The following is a 17,089-nucleotide window of genomic DNA, read 5'->3' as shown; positions in this document are numbered from 1 at the left end:
CATACTCCATCTTGTGTGAGTTACATAAGTACATTTCTTCAGGACTAACACACAAAATAGGCTCCAGTGATTGACAATTAAAATGGCATTTTGCAAAGCTCAATTACTAGCAGCTTTTGAAGACTAGGGAGTGAAATTTGATGTTCTAGTTCCAGCCATGGCAAATGTTTGTTAAGGTTGCTTCTGCTATGTGAAGAATACACTGTTTTGCTAATGTTATAAATTTTACCAGGAAGGAGTTAATACATGTTTAATGAATGCACAATGGTCTTCATTGCTTGAGAAGCAAACTGCTGGATAACTTTGCATTGAGGGATGGTAAACATCTGTGCTTGGAGTTTACGTTTTAGCATGGACTCGGTGAGTGTCATTCAACTAAATAAAATTTGCTCTCAAAAAGCAGTTCTCCTAAAAATTTTGTTTAAGGCCTCATCATTGACTGCTGCACATTTGGTCACAACAGAGGGGAAGAAATATACCTTCTGTACCTTTATGTAGGGGATGGAGAACGGTATACCCACTTACCATTGGTCAAGATGGAGTTAGGGAAAATAACAACCACTCTACTGTTTGTCAAACCAGTGGAGGGTAATGTCCATAATGTCCATCACACAACATTCACTATTAAGCAAGGTGGGGAGAAGAGAAAGATTGACCCTCTCTTTCCCCAGTCAAAGCAGAAGTAAATGCATTAAAATGCCCACTTACCTTTGGGTACACAATGGTGTGTCCTGGATAAAGCAGAGGGAAGTCCCTTAATAACCCCGATGCTCCATTGATTCTTGGGTAAGGCATCAGAAGATTAAAGAACATCTCTGTCACTGGCCAAGGTGGGGAATTCATATACCATCTATGCGCTGGGAAAAATGGAAACAATTAACCACAAACACCATTGGGCAAGCCTGGGGGGATAAGTAACTAATATACCCCCAAGACCTCAGGCAGGGTTTGGCAAGCTTCTGCACACAACACCTTCTGTTAGACAAGGTATGGGTATAAACATAATTAACTTTCCTCACATGGGAAAGGTGAAGCCCCTAATGATGCCTTAGGAAGATAGATTGTTCCATTGCATGCACTGTGAATATGCGTGGTGAAAGTATTAGGATATCCAAGAGAATATCTTGTTCCAAATACCAAGGTTATGGAAGTATTATTTGTTTCTTATTCATGTTTTGGTGTTTTTTGTCTTGCGACAGGAATCAAATGGGTTTGTTGGGATGGCTTGTTTGATGCAGCCCTCATCTGATGACATTGATGGAAATACTCTGAGTGCTCAAACAGAGGCTTTCACATGAAGCTTGAAAACCTGACCTCACCGCTGTAACAAACCTTCTCCTACTGATGTCAGTAATTTCTACTCATTTTTGCTCTCTTCCTCCTCTCATTTGCAATTCCAGAGTCAGGAGGCCAACTCAAAATTCCTAATAGCTCCAGGTGCAGGGAAAGATTTCTGCTTGAGCTCACAAGTTTCCATATGGGTTAGATGGTCTGGGTAAAATTTTGGCCCCTAATCTACAATGATCAATGAACTGCTTGTTGCCTACTAAAGTGCACAAATCCACCCTGAAGTGATTTAAATATCATGGATCAGAGAAACCACACCTCAGTTACAGAATTCTTTCTACTGGGATTCTCTGATGTGCCACAGCATCGCTCATTCTTCATTACACTTTTTTTAACTTTATACTTGTTATCCTTGGCTGGGAATATCTTCGTCATCTTCGCCGTGAACCTTGACCCCCGGCTTAACACACCTATGTATTTTTTCCTTGGAAATTTATCCTTTGTAGATCTTTGCTTGACCACAGTTACTGTACCCAAAGTTCTGAACAACCTTTTTTCCATGAACAGGGTAATCTCAGTTAAGGGTTGCATTGCACAAATGTATCTGTTTGTGTGGCTTGTAACCACAGAGAGTTTTCTTCTGGCAGTTATGGCTTACGACAGATATGTGGCTATTTGCAACCCTCTGCACTATCGGATGGTGATGAGTGGGAAGTTCTGTATCTTGCTGGTAGTCATGTCCTGGGGTATGAATTCACTTCATGCTCTGCTGCACACAGGCATGACTTTCCGGCTCTGCTTTTGTGGGCCAAACATCATCAACAGCTTTTTCTGTGACATCCCACCGGTGCTGGAATTGTCCTGCTCTGACACTTCCACCAACTACCTGGTTATTCTGGTGGAGGGCTCCTGTGTGGCATCATTCCCCTTTCTCTTTATCATGGGTACATACATCCGAATCATCACTTCTGTCTCAAAACTTCATGCAGCCCAGACATGGCACAGAGCATTGTTGACCTGCTCTTCTCATCTCACAGTGGTTTTCCTATTCTATGCGACTGTTAGCTTTATGTATTTCTATCCCTCCTCCAGCTCATCTCAGAAGGACAACAGAGTTGTCAGTGTTATGTATGCATTGGCCACTCCAATGTTGAACTCTTTTATTTACAGTTTACGGAACAAGGATGTGAAGGGATCTTTGAGGAAAGCTCTAAAGAACATTTCCAAGCTCTTTTTGAGATGAGTTTCCAAAGTACCATCTGCTTTGTACTACACACATTTCACTTCTCACCTACCAGTGGTGTTGCTTACATAGTAACTCTTGGATATGCAAATACTGTACAATCAAGGCATCAAAACATATCTTTTCAGTCCTTATGTTTTTGTTCTTATGTTTTTCTCATAGATGGGCTTGATGTTGTCTTCCACAGCCTTTAGCACCTTATTTTAAATTTAACACCATATCTATATTCGGTTTTCACTCTATTATTTGTGAGAGTGCAACAGTGGTGGCTGGTAATCTTTGAAAGTGGTGCTGCGAAACATCTACCTCAAATTCCGTGTGACAAAATGTTCACCATAGCATTAATCTTCACATCTATATTTAAGCAGCAAGTGGCAGAGGTAGAGGTTTTAAATACTCATACATAAATGGTACTACCACTCAGATTCCTAGATACCACGTGTTTAGGCAGCAGACAGTTGACACTAATCTCATAGATTAGGATGTCAGACCGTCATACTTATTATCATGCAATTATCTGCTTTAAAATGTATTTAAAAATTCAATACTTTTGTTATTTTATATCTGCTATTGTTGCTGTTTTCATTCATATTTTATATGCACCATGTTATAAACATGAACAGCCAGTAAATTCAATGGTTAGTTATGGGAATTAGATTCGTTCTTGTGATCTTCCCCCTTCCATATTTAAGTATCAAGAACAATGCAGATTCAAGAAAGGAAAACTACTATTTTGGCTTTGACTCATTTGGTCCTTATTTTTTGATCTTCTATCAAGTTCTTTCTGTACTCCTCTTGCATCGACTCCACTTATTATTGCTTTATCTAATACCGGCATATCATTCAGTTGATAATAGATGTTCCTATAGAGCAATTCTTATGGCTTCACTCATATACAAATTCTCTGGAGTCAATGTATAGAATTATAGATGGGTAACAGTGAATTACAGGGATGTTTCTCCCCAAGAGGTTCTGAGTAACATCAAATAGACAATAAGAGCGAAGTTTGAGATGCCTTTGATGTCACTCATAACTTTGAGCTGAAAAACATTCTCATAATTCACTTTTCAAACATGTATATTCTATGTTATGTATTGCTCAAATGAATTATCTTCCTCCGATTTCAACTGCTACGCAGGGGTGGAGGAGTAATGGAGGAGCCACATATTATGAGGAATCTCCTCACTGTCCCATATTAAAAAATCCTTACCTGCGATCCCTAACCAACCTGATCACCTTCCTTGCCTTCCTTCCTCCTCCTGAAGGTGTGCTTTTAGCTTTGATTCAAAGCAGACAAACAGAGCTGTGCTGACAGACTCTCAGAAAGCTTTGTCAACCTGGCCTGGAAGACCTTTATGACATCACAACAATGGGTGACAAGTTTTGTTATCAATTATTGCTATGCAATAGCAGTGAGGTATGACATTTAGAAACTGAAATAAATGACAGAGTCTTTCTATGAGTGTCATACGTAGCATTATTATTATGATATTGATGCACATTTGTGACACAGTAAAAGCCTTGTTAAGTCATGAACATACCAGTGTTCATCCCTAAATGCTTGAGTAAAATTTTGGGTTGATGGATTTGTTTTCTCCTTTTATTCCTGTAGACAGGATTCCCAAATGTCATTAAACATTTGCAGGTCATCCAATTTATAAATGAGTCTTTCATTTCAGTTGCTAATGTTGAGAGTTCTCCCATCCTGTCCTCATTTTTGGGAGACAAGTTTTATTTCCAGTGCTGCAGTGTGCACAGTTGCTGTCGCAAGGGCTGAATCTATTTTTCTTTTCGTATGGGCATTCATACTTTTAAAGTTCTGTGCGTTATGAGAGATTGCTTGTTCTGTGGATTTGGTAATGTTAAGACTGTTCATGCTTTTCATAGTGTACCTTTTTATTTTCCAAAGGAATGCAGATTTTGGCATAATGAGATAATATGGATTGTGTCCCCTCCCAGTTGATTATATCACCTGCAACAGGAATTAGGGCAACATATGCTTTATGGAGCCTGTTTGGAGGCCAGTGCCAATCTTGAAGAATCTTGAAGAAGCTGATGCCACATATAATTTGGTTCTTGTAGGCCTTTCTCATAAGTTTTCCGTAATTCTGTCAATTGCTCTTCAGCTTATGTCTTTTGCAGATATGTTTGCCATTTATCATTAAGGGATACTTCTGTAGTTTGGGATACAGTTTTCGGATCATTTTTTTTTATAAAGGCCAGAGATCAATTCCTTGTTAGGGCCCCAAAGCTGTAGGTATCAATGCAAGATTTAGGGCCAGATTTAGAGTTTAAAAGACAGGGTACCCAGTCCCAAATATGTCCACCAAAACCTTGGTCTACCCTCCTCATTTTTTTCAGCAGAGACCCCATTAGCTTACGCAATGGAATGTTTCCTCAGACAGAGTAGGCACAATCAGAGAAAGGGTAAAACACTGCCTGCCATATTTTGCTCTTAGTCTGTCAGCACACATACAAGTTTTACAAGTTGTATATGTCCCTTTGAACCATCCTTTTATAGAAGCTTTTACAAATCTGTAATGATCTTGGTGCAATAGGATGATTGGGATCTCTAGGTCATTTTAGGCACTATCTAGCATTTATGACCCTCAGGCATCATTTTGAAGACAGCTTAAGAGCATTACTCAATCTGGTATATCTAGGTCAGAGTTAAAGTGATATGTCATTTGTTGGTATGTTGTATTGCAAGGTTCAGTATGTGGTAACCCGTGGCCTTCTGAGGCTGTGGCTTCAATAATTTAGACATTCCTGGCCTTGGTGGTGTTTGTTCAGAGATATAGATTTTGATAAGTCAATCAATTGATCACAGAAGTGCATGTCATACCAAAACATAATTAAAATTGGAGGCTAACACCATTTCCTGGTTTCCAGCCTTCCCTATGGAAAGATGTGTTTTTTTCATTTTACAAACTCCTCCTGTTTTGTTGAAAAAACTTGAAATATTGTCTTGTACCATGTGATGTACGTCACTACTTTCTAGTATGCCCAAATATTTCAGTTTGTTGGGTATGCATGTTAATTTAAAGCCTGTCAATTATATTTCTATCGTAAGTCTGATCACTGGAACAGCTTCCCTCTTTGTCCAGCTCATTTTATATCCTAAATAGCATGAGTGTTGAGATTGTCTCCACTAAGGCTGGTAATGAGAAATTGTTGAATAGTTTATTGTACAGATAATAAAATCCCATACAATTAAAATAAAGAAAAAAGAACAATCACTAATACATTTGCATGCGATGTTAAATACATGCTAAAAAACACTCCATAATTTAAATACACACACCTCAATAAGAATCAATACCACAATATTATTATGAAACCTACAATTAACATGAGACTGGACCTCCACAGACCAGAACCCCACATAATACATAATAAGCAGGAGGGCCCACAGTGCTCAAAGCCCTAAAGTGCTTATGTGCTTTAAATGATCATTAAGTTGCATACCAATAAGGAGCACAGCCCTTGGTGCAGCATTGAAGCTCAGCAACCTGACGAAATTAATGCAAACCCAAATGAGTCAAGAGCTGGTGAGGATTTTGAACATAATTATCCATTGCTCGCAGTGCCCCTAAATTTGATTTGAGCGATTTTAATAAATTTGGTCAGTAAAACATTCAACATTACATTTGTAGGACACCCAGTTTGAACAAGGAATGGAAGAATTGCTTGCCCAGAGGTCATCCGTTTCCAGTCGCTGTTTACATTCAACCAAAAAATGAAAATGGGACCCTTCTTTCGTTTTTGACACACTAATTTCCTGCCACAGAACTGCCTCTAAGCTACCTTCCTTGGCCCGACGCAGCTTATGACAAAGCTTCAAGAAGGCTCCGGCATCAACTACCAGCTGATCCAAAAGTTCGAATTCCAATCGCTGCTGCGCGGGGAAGCAAGATGCGGTACGAAGTAAACTCTCTAGTAGATCTTGTTAACCAGCCTATTTAGTAGGCAAGAGCGTTCACCCAGCAGAATTTCCTGACCCTAAGACAATGGGGAGATAATCTTTGCTCTCATAAGTTCCATTGGGGGGAGAAGATTCAGACCCTTTAAAACTTTAAATAGTTTAGAAAAGGCCACCTGCAATGCCACAACTTTAAGTTCAATCTCCTTCTTAAGCTTGACAAAACTATCCCTAGAGTCAAAATGCTCCCCTAAATATTTATGACTGGTCTAAAACGGGTTTGCTACTCTGTTAGTACTAACTGGCTCCGAAATGTATTTTTCTTCCAAAGGAGACCACTTTGGTTTTGAGCAAGTTGACTTCTAATTGATTCGCAGACGTATAAGATGCAAGTTGGTTAAGCAGTCATTGAAGACCAATCTTGGTATAACTGAACAGTGCGAGATCATTGGCATAGAGCACGTGGTTAAGCCTAAGATCACCAATCTTGGGGGGATGAGAGTTAACAGCTTCAAGAACCGGTGACAAATCAGCAATGAACGGATTAAAAAGCAGGGGCGCAATCACACAGCCCTCTTTCACACCACAACCAGTGAAAACGTTTCTAGAAAGAGAACATCCATCACCTAATTTGATACGGACCCAGGTACCTAAATGTAGTTCCATAATAGCACTCAAGAGCACTAAAGGAATATCCCAGTTTTGTAGTTTAGCCCTCAGGGCACTCCTAGGAATCCAATCAAATACTGCCTTGAAGTCAACAAAACAGCGATGCAGTATACAGCTTGATAGAATCGCCTTATCAATCTAAATAGAAATGGCTCGAAGGTTTGTCAATGTGCCGGAAACAGTGGAGAACTCTGTTTGAATAATAGGGATTCATCCCTTCGATTCAGCCCAGGCTCGAAGATCTTGCAACAGAAGACTGGCATAAAACTTGGCCTCATTGTCAAGCAGGGCTATCATCTTAAAATTAGCTGGATCCGTCCTTGAACGGCGTTTGTATAGCGGGTGAAGAATGGCACCACGCCAGGACTCAGGAACTCTTGAAATCAAAAGACAATACTGAAACAGATGTGCAAGATGAACTGCCCAAATGGAAGAATCCTGTTTGAACAGCATCTGTGGAAGGCCGTTGGGACCGGGGGCTCTGTCTCGCTTTGCCCTAGAAATAATACAAAGGAGACGAGATCGAAAAGAAGTCTTCTCTCCATGAGAGGGAAACGCAAACACAGCGAAATGGGAGCAAGACTTGACCAGAGCAGCAGTGGTGCAGTGAGCCCTCCCTCTCAGCAGTTTCCCATCGTGTTCGCTTGCAGACAAATGACCAATCAAATAGGACGTCCAAACAGTATTAAGCCCCCTTTGATTATTTCGTCGATTATTAATAAGGGACCAACATTTTTTAGAGTTTGGATCCTTACTTGCACTTACATGTTTAGCCCAAAACTGATTGAGATGGGTCTGATGGTCATCATAGATAGACTTCCTATAGTCTTTCCTTGGTTCCTCATATCTAATTAGCAGACACTCAGAGTCAGGGCTCTTCCTAATTGCCCTTGCTAATCTATTGCGCCCTTTCTTTAAGGTCCTAGTCTCCCTAGAAATAGCAAAGGGCCAGAATGAGGTGAACTTACGAACGGGTTGATGAAACCTTGACCATAAGAAGGAGGAAAATGTATCCCATAACTTAGTTGGGGACACACAACCAGATCCTTTAAAGTCGAGAAAATTAACGCATTCACCAATACTGTGCCGCTAATAGATGGGTTCTATTTTATAAGCTTTAGTGACTCAGAACAGACGCCGCCACCCACAGCCCGCAAAACATCATGGAAGTGCAAACTAGATTTTATAGTTACAATTTGGGGACGGGAGGAAATCAAGAACTTTTCAATAAGGGGAAACAATTTGATGTTACAAATTGTGCAGTCCAAATAAGAAGGGGATCATCCGTACGATCTTGTCCAACAAGGAGGGGCATTGTCATCCAAACGGCCATTCAAAACTTTAAGGCCCATGCTGTTTAAATGCATTACTACAAACTCGCCCAACGGACAGTGTGGGCAGCCCTGGGGCCTCGGTTGTTCAGCAACTAACTGGCAGTTACAAAGATCAGGGCCCCCTTGAGTTTCTACAGTGTCCCGAAACTAATTTGTATTAAAATACCCAGTTATAAGGTAGTCAGCACACGGATATTCCACAGCTTGATCATCTAAAATCTGCATCAGTTGGGACAGCCTCACACTTTTTCCTTTGTTCCAGAAGCAATATAAACATTAAGCACTATGAGAGTTTGCTGCGAGCTCCCGATCCTAATCACAATCCTCTGAATCCAATTATCATCCCAAGGCAGTGACAAATACACCCTTTTATTTTAATAGTGACATAGGTGGCGGCCAGCCCTTTCATAGCACGGCCATTCTTACTCTTTCTATGAGCGGATTTCCATATTTCTAAATACCCTGACAGCGGGCAACTAATCTCAGCCCAGATTTCCTGAAGGGTGATTACATCAAAACTGTTTAGAAAAGAGATTAAATCAGCTGAATCAAACTTATGCACAGCCCCATGCTGTTCCATGTTGCTCCATGTTCCATGAGCACAAGGACAAACATTCAAATGTTGGCACTAATCCAACCACCCGCGGGGGTCATTGGGGACACCCATACAAAAGAGCAACCAATCCCAATTGATACCCCTCTGGGGGCCGGGACCTGTGCTGCTGCTGCCGTTGATGGTAGAGGTGCTACCCAGAGCACTTTTCAGAATTGAAAACGGCTTTGGTGCTATAGGAGGCATTTAACTTTGAGATTCAGACAACAGCACAGGATAACCTGACTCCTTGTAGGGCATAATTATAATACCCCAAGAGTGGAATATATCTTTCTTGGCAAGAATGGATTGAGCTATAGGGGCGGAGATTAATGAAACCAGGGTAGATTCCCCAGCTTGAGACCCACTTGAGTCAAGAAATTAAATAGAGGCAATGTCAGTAAAGCCAATATTACTCAGTTCCGAGATGGTCTTGAAGAGTCGTAGGATGTTCCCACTGTTCAAAATATTGTGGGGCCCCTTGAGCGATATTCTGGTATAAACAAAAGTTTAGGGTTGTACACTCCTATGAGGCCTTTGAGGGGCACAAAAAAGACTTGGGCTGTAACAGTTTCACTGTGTTGAACGGGCCCAGAAGGACCCCCAGGCCCAGGGTGTCAATAGAAGAAGCTTGGTGGCATGATGGCAGGGCTAAAGACTGGCTCCAGTGACTATCAGAAGACAACTTATAGAAAATAGGGTGACCAGAGCCTGGAACCTCACCATCATTAATTCCATGGAGCGCTTTGGGGTTTGACAAGATTACTACAGTATAGACGGGCACACCAACCCAGCATAAGACAGTGGCATCAAACAAACTGCCAGTTTTGCCTTCCTCTGCAGGAATTGGAAGATCCTTGGGGGAGGCATTCAGTTTCCTGCAGAATAGTACTAACCGAAGGGCCCTGCATAGGCTCGCTAAATGGTAAAGGGCCGTCCTGTGTTGCCATCAGAGAATTGGTCAGAAGAATCACATTATGAACCACCTGCGGCTGCTGTGACTGCTGTGCATTGAGTCGAACCGATAGATGAACATGATTTGGGGACCCTTGGGGTGGCAGGCTCCGCCTTTTGTTCAGTTGTTTGTGGACCCTTTTTTGCCCTCTTACTCGATGGGTGCTGAACTCCACAATCAGCTCCTGGAGGTGATGAATGTGTTGAATCAGTTTGTGATGCAGTGCAAGAATAGTGTGCGAGATTGGGGTCAGTAGGCAGAAGGGAGTTCTTATGAACACAATTGGCCAAAGTGTCATGCTCCACAACTCCAGTAACAGCAGTCCGGGGAGAGGTGGTGATTATTGCACTTTGTGCTACAAAAAAAATAGTCGTCCGATGTTTTTGGTTTAGTTGGTTTCTGTGCCGAATCTGAATGGGACCTCGGATTTGGCAGGGGCGCTGGAGGCACAGGGGCTACAGAGAACCTCTTAATTTCAGATAAAACCGAACTCAAAAAGGTAGGCACAGATGAAAAACTTTCAATAATTGAGGAACAGCAACAGATTGCTTGAACAAAATTGGAGCTAGTTTGGGCTCTGATAATTAACTGATTTAAATTTTCTATTCTGTGGTCGATCCCAGCTACATATGTGGCCAATGTGTTCAACAAATCAACTTGGACATCCAGTTTATTCGAGTGAAAGTCCAGAGCCAACTCAGTGGATTGAAGGGTTTGCAAAACCTGTGGGCAATCAGTGCCACTTACATCAGTCTTGGAGATAAGCACAGAATTGGGTTCCACCTCAGCGCCACCCGGAATTTCAGATTGAAGGCAGGAAAGATCTAGAAGTGATTGGTTGTCGAGCTTGCCCTTATTGAACTCGATTTGAGAGCTGGTGTCACTGGCCCCACTGGATGACCTCTTGGGTAGCATCGGACAAATGCTGCCAGTTGGACTGCAGGACTAGTTAGGAGGGCAATACTGTAATCCTGCAGACGATCTTGACAGCTAATGACCTGCCCATCCTGCTGATAAGAAGCTGTGGGGGAAGCAGCTTAAGAGGACACCCGATCTCTGGCATCAAAGGAGTGATCACTTAAGATAGTAATTGGAGAGAGCTCATGCTTCAGTGGAATCGCAGCCAACTGGCCCTCCTGTGTCACTGAATGGCTCACTTCTTCTTGAGAAGCTCACTGACGAAAGGCGAAGACCCCTGCCTCGGAGGGGATTGATGAGCAATGAGGTTTCGCAAAGATAGCTGGTGAGACAGGACGTTGAATTAGCGCAGCTGTTATCAGAGATCCAAGCACTGCGGATGAGGCATCCGTGACTACCGATGCCTCGGTTTCACCCAGACCTGACGCTGGATGAAAAAGACTTTCTCATCCTTGTCTCTTCTTCATTCAAGTACATGTAGCACAGTTTACACATGGTTTCTTGATGGTCTCCCTGGTGAAAAAAACCTACCTGGATTTATTTGTACCAGACTCTCTTAAGACTTTATTGGAGAATAAGGGAGTTTGTGATGAGTTGCGTACAGATGTTTTCCTTACAGATTATCGGGATGGCGTCCAACCCTATCTTTTTTATATTCCAAATATATTTCATAAATATACATTTGCACAGTTTCACTGAGGTCGAGTTCACCACATGGTGGCATTCGCCAGGATGAGATATTGGAATAAGGTTAAGTATCTCTGTCCTTGTGATGGGACAAATACAATTCACTTCACACTATATACTATTTTGTAAATTTCACAGTGTTCCAAGAAGGACAATTTTGAAACCTCTATTTTTAAATATGAATGTTACTATTTAGAGACCAGCACTGATATATTAGATTTATTTAGGAGATGTAATGGTTTATGGTGTCATTGCAGATTTTGTCCTACAGGCTGTGCGTATAAGAAAATGCTTAACTCATATGGAATGTATAAAATATGATTTCTAGTATATTCCTTTTCACTATGTTAGGCTGCAGTTATGCAGATTTTATGGATTGTATTGATTTTATAATACTGCATGCAGTTATGTTTTAATGTATGTTCTTTTATGGTTTGTCTATTTTATAAACTGAACAAAGATTGACTAACTAAGTCAAGAGTCAAGGAGAGACCCCTAAGGTAGGCCCTAGGTAGCCCCATGGGCAGGGTGCAGTGTGTGCTAAAGGTGGGGCATGTACTGATGTGTGTTTACATGTCCTATCAGTGAAATACTGCTAAATTCAGTTTTCAGTGTTGCAAGGCCTATCTCTCTCATAGGTTAACATGGGGGCTTCCTTTAAATATCTTGTAAGTGTAGTTTCCCTCTGGAAGCAGATAGAAATTGGAGTTTGGTGTCTCTGAAATTACAATTTAAAAATACATCTTTTAGTGAAGTTGTTTTTTAGATTGTTAGCTTAAAAATGCCACTTTTAGAAAGTAGCCATTTTCTTGCTTCAACCATTCTGTGACTCTGCCTGTTTGTGGATTCCCAGTCCGAATCAGACTGATAGTTGGGCTGTTTGTGAATCTCCTCTAGACAGTGAAAGGGAGCTGGGGTGCAGCCTGCATATCCTGATGAGCCACCTAGGCTAGAGTGGAGGGAGAAGGGGTCACTTACACCTGAATGGGCTGGGCCTGCCCTCACACAATGCAGTATCCAACTCCCTGGTGTGTGTCTGGGGCCTGGCCGGGGCAAGGCGTGATCCTCTAAACAAGAAAGACTTTCCTTTGAAGGTTGCCTACTTCAAAGGCCGAAAGGGGTGTAAGTAGTGGACCCAAAACCCAAGACTTGAGATTTCTTCAAGATCACTCCTGGTCAAGAGGAACCTCTGCCACAGAGAAGAGCTAAAGAGCTGAGAAGAAGTGCTGCCCCTGCCTGTGACTGTGCTTTGTTGGCCTATCCTGCAGTTGCTGCTTCTGCCTGTGAAAGGAGTGGACAAAGACTGGACTTTGTTGTGAAATCCTGCTTGAGAAGAATCTCCAAGGGCTTGAACTGAGTTTGCTTCCTGTTCTGTTTTGAAGTCTCAGGGCCATCAAAGACTTCCTCTGCCAGCACCTGGACTCCCTGTTGAGACTCATGCCCTGCCAAGTGCTTCCCTATCCAGCCCATGAGCCCTTGAAAGGTCAAGCTGGCAGGACAAGGACTGAAATCCACGCACAGAACACCGTGCTGAGAAATTTGTGAAGCACCACCTGCAACGCGGCTGAAAAAGACATGCCACCCGCTTCGCGGCTGAAACCAATGCTCCACCTGCATCGCGGGTGGGAGATTGATGCATTGTAGCTATAGAAACGATGCAACACCCGCTTGTGCCGGCTGATAACAACGCAAACCCCACACAGCACGGTTTTCTAACACCGTGCAACCAGATTTCTTGTGCATCATCCCTTGGCGTCAAAGTCATTGTGAACCTGTGCGGATCTGAGGTGCCCCGTCCGGAAATCGACACTTCGCTCTCTTGCGAGGGAGAAAGACAAAGCATCGCCTACCCAACAGGAGAAAAAACGACGCACAGCCTCACTTGTGAATAAGTTAACGATGCATTGCTGCCTTTTCCGACGCACGCTTGCCCGTGCTGCTTTGTTTTTTACACAAACCAGGTGCACAGTGTAAAATCAATGGTTCCATTGTTTTTTATGGAGTGAGACACTTAGGGCCAGATGTATGAAGAATCCACTTTGCGATTCTCTAATATCGATTTTTAAGAAATCGCTATTTCTGATTCGCAAAATGGCATGTATCATATTTGCGATTCGGTAATAGCGATTCCTTAAAAATCGCAAATGCTTATTACCGATTCGCAAATAGCAATTCTGATCCCATTTGCACCTGTAGGCCCATATTTGCGATTTTTTTGCATTTCCCAAATTGCGAATTCGCAAATTAGGAAATGCAAAACCCCAGGGTGCTGGGGGTCTAAGGCCCCCTCTGCTGCACCCCAAAAAAATATTTCAGGACATGTAAGGCGCACACATGCCAAAGGGGCATGTGTCCGTTACATGTCAATTTTAAAAATGCATTTTTAATACATTTTTTAAATTTGCACATGGTTACCACCAAGTTTTACTTGGTGGTAATTGCGATTCCTTAATGCCCAATTTGCATTAAGGAAAAGCTTGATACATGTGCATAAGAAATCCCAAATAAGGATTCTCTAAACGGACTCGCAATTTTATGGAATCACTATTTTAGTGATTCCTTAAAATTGCATAGCGAATGCCTTTCATACAGAATGAAAGGCATTTTTGCATTTGCTTGATACATCTGACCCTTATTCTTTTGAAAATTCATATCTTGACTTGTGTATGTTGGATTTTTGTTGTTTTGGTCTTGTTTGATTTAGATAAATATGACCTATTTTTCTAAACTGGTGTGGTGTTCATTTGGTAATGTTTTCACTGTATTACTGTGTGTGTTGGTGCAAATACTCTTCTATAAAGTGCTTGGGAATGTGGCTGGATCAAACCTTAGCAATGGATGCCGAAGCAAAAAAACTTGCGGCAACACATTTTAGATTACTCAGAACGATCCACAAGGTACTAGAGCTCATCCCAGAAAACTCAAAGAGAATGGTGATACAATCCTTGGTGGTGTCTAGACTGGATTATGGGAACTCGTTGTTTTTAGGCTCCCCACAATTTGTTATAAAAAACTGCAGATAGTTCAGAATATAGCAGCTGGGCTGCTCCTTAAAATACTCCACTAGTGAAGGAGGCTCTGGAGAATCACCATTTGCTTCCTGTTGATGCAAGAACTAAGTTCAAAGCTCTATACCTTGCACATAAACTATCATTAACGAGGGACCAGTATAGATCAGAAACCTCCTCTCTCCTTATGTACTGACCAGATCCCTAAGATCAGCGCATGAACACCTTTTGAGAACACAGAGAATCAGAAGGGCGAGATGGGGAGGTAGACCATTCACTCATCTGGTTACCAAACTCTGGAGTACTATGCCCCACCACCTAAGGCATTTGAAGGAGAAATCCAACTTTGGGAAAAACCTTCAAGCTTGGCCTTTTCCCTAGTATTTTCTGCTCTACTTTATCGTTTCCTCTATGATCAGCTGCACTCACCAAGTGCTGGGAAGCCCTAGGGCTTCTGCTAATGCTATAACAAAAATTATAACATAACATAACATAACATAACATAACATAACATAATATAACACAACATACCAACAGTGATTAAAAGAAAAAACAGACTAAGGAAGTAACTGTGAACGCAATGGATGGTTACCATATCAACCATCCTATAATGGTCTCCTGTATTGCTATATAATTTGCTCCCCATAGTTGAAACAAAATAAATGAAACAAAATAAATGTTGAGAAACTTGACAAAAGTTCTTTGTGTGCTTCAGAGGACACATAACATACCTTAAATCCATCAATGCAAAGTTCCTCCTGTGTGATGAGATGTTTATTAACTTAAGGTTACACACAACATATTCCTTAAATGGGTACATTAAATGGGTAAATTAACACAGTTGTTAATTGTCATTCTTATTGCAACATCTTACATCACATGTCAACAGTGGTGTGTTGTCACATGAGGCTGCTTTAGTACCCATGAGTTGGAAATCAGCAAGAGCGGGAGAAAGGGGGGGCTGACTTATGGGGAGGTAATGAATGTCACGAAGAGCGCCCTCATGAGGAGCTGATGACACTCAGCCCATTCATTATGTTTCACTAACTAACTCCTAGATTGCTCTGAATTATGTAATTGGTATTTCGAGATAGCGTAGTGAGCTAAGGCACATGCTGCAGATATTGATGATCTTTGCATATCCAAGAAGGATAACTGACTGCCACGTAACTCATGTAGGTAATGTATTTGAGAGATCTGCTGGCTGTTTCTAACCATAGGCCTAACTTATTATAAAGTAGGTCAGGTGATCAATATGCCTGCTCCAAATCACGGCATGCAACGTGTAAATCACAAATTTCTATTTCATGTAACAAATGTAGCATGGAACCTGTGATGACATTTCTATTTCATGTAACAAAGCTCAGTGGGTGATGTGGTTGTGTTCTTCATTATGTTAGCTGCACACCTCAAGTTAGTCATGATAATGTAACTTAGTGAGTTACGTGTCTGTAGAAGACAGCTGCATGGAACCTGTGATGCAAATATCTAAACCTCTTAAACACTGGGTCACAGGGACACAGGAGCAGTTCCTCCTTAAGAGCGTAGGAGTGTCGCCCGCTGCTGTGAGCGCTCCAGGCAAACATAAATAAAATGGCATAATAATGCCATTTTATGTTGCCCTTGTGCTATATACAGCATGAACATGAGGGGATGGGGTGGGGCTGAATCCTGCAATTGAAGGAAAACATCTGCTCCTTACAGTGCATCATGTCGGGTTGGCCATCTGTCTAGCCACGGCCAGCCCGACATGTGCACTGTAGGCCTTTTCAAACCCAGGGCTGACAAACACCCTCAGCCTCAACATGAGGGCTAGGTTAGTCTGCTCCCACCAATCCTGGAGCTGCTGTCATGCTGGAAAAAGCATGAGAGCAGCTCCAGGATTGGTTGGATTTGTGTTACCACTGAGCAGGAAGGAAGTCCTTTGATTCCTGCTTTTGGATGATGGTGGAGAAGTGCCACACGGGGGGAAGCCGCAATATATATTGAGCTTAGTGCCATCGCACCCCACCAAATATGTGTACTGCAGACCTCTACTGGGGACAGAGCCTTAATATTTATCCCCAGTATCCAGCCGCCAGTGCTTTTAATATCCTTGGGAGGAACCAAGAATAAATCATGGACAACAGTACCCTTCATAAGGGATTTTTAACAATATCCATCTCATCGCTCTCCTCATTTTTTGTGGGCGTTCCTACCACTACCCAAGTGCTCCCTGTCACAACAGTCCGTCCGCATAAAAACTCTTGGGCAGACGTGACAACCCTATGATGAAGCACACCGCCTAGGTTGGTAGGTGAGGGTTTGTCATCAATTTGTACAGGACTCCAGCCAAACTCACAGTTTAATTAATTCTGCCATCTAATATCAGAAAAACCTCCTCCAGTTACAGCCAGTTAGCCAGATAGACTTGCATGTGATAGTATTCTAACTAGACAGGACGCTATCCTGGACAGCCCTAACCTCTCTCTCCT

The 17,089-nt window shown here is 42.0% G+C and overlaps 1 protein-coding gene across 1 annotated transcript; it reads left to right on the top strand.

The window, feature by feature from the left end:
* The first annotated feature begins 1,585 nt into the window (after window positions 1-1,585).
* Window positions 1,586-2,530, top strand: LOC138262322 (olfactory receptor-like protein I9). The gene has a single exon (XM_069212221.1). It carries the CDS (start codon window positions 1,586-1,588, stop codon window positions 2,528-2,530), a length of 945 nt encoding a protein of 314 aa, XP_069068322.1.
* The last annotated feature ends 14,559 nt before the right edge of the window (window positions 2,531-17,089 follow it).

Source organism: Pleurodeles waltl, chromosome 10 (genome assembly GCF_031143425.1).
Source record: "Pleurodeles waltl isolate 20211129_DDA chromosome 10, aPleWal1.hap1.20221129, whole genome shotgun sequence".
In the NCBI taxonomy this organism is placed as follows: Eukaryota; Metazoa; Chordata; class Amphibia; order Caudata; family Salamandridae; genus Pleurodeles; species Pleurodeles waltl.
The sequence above is the reverse complement of the archived record's forward strand: the minus strand, read 5'-3'. Positions and strand labels throughout refer to the sequence as shown.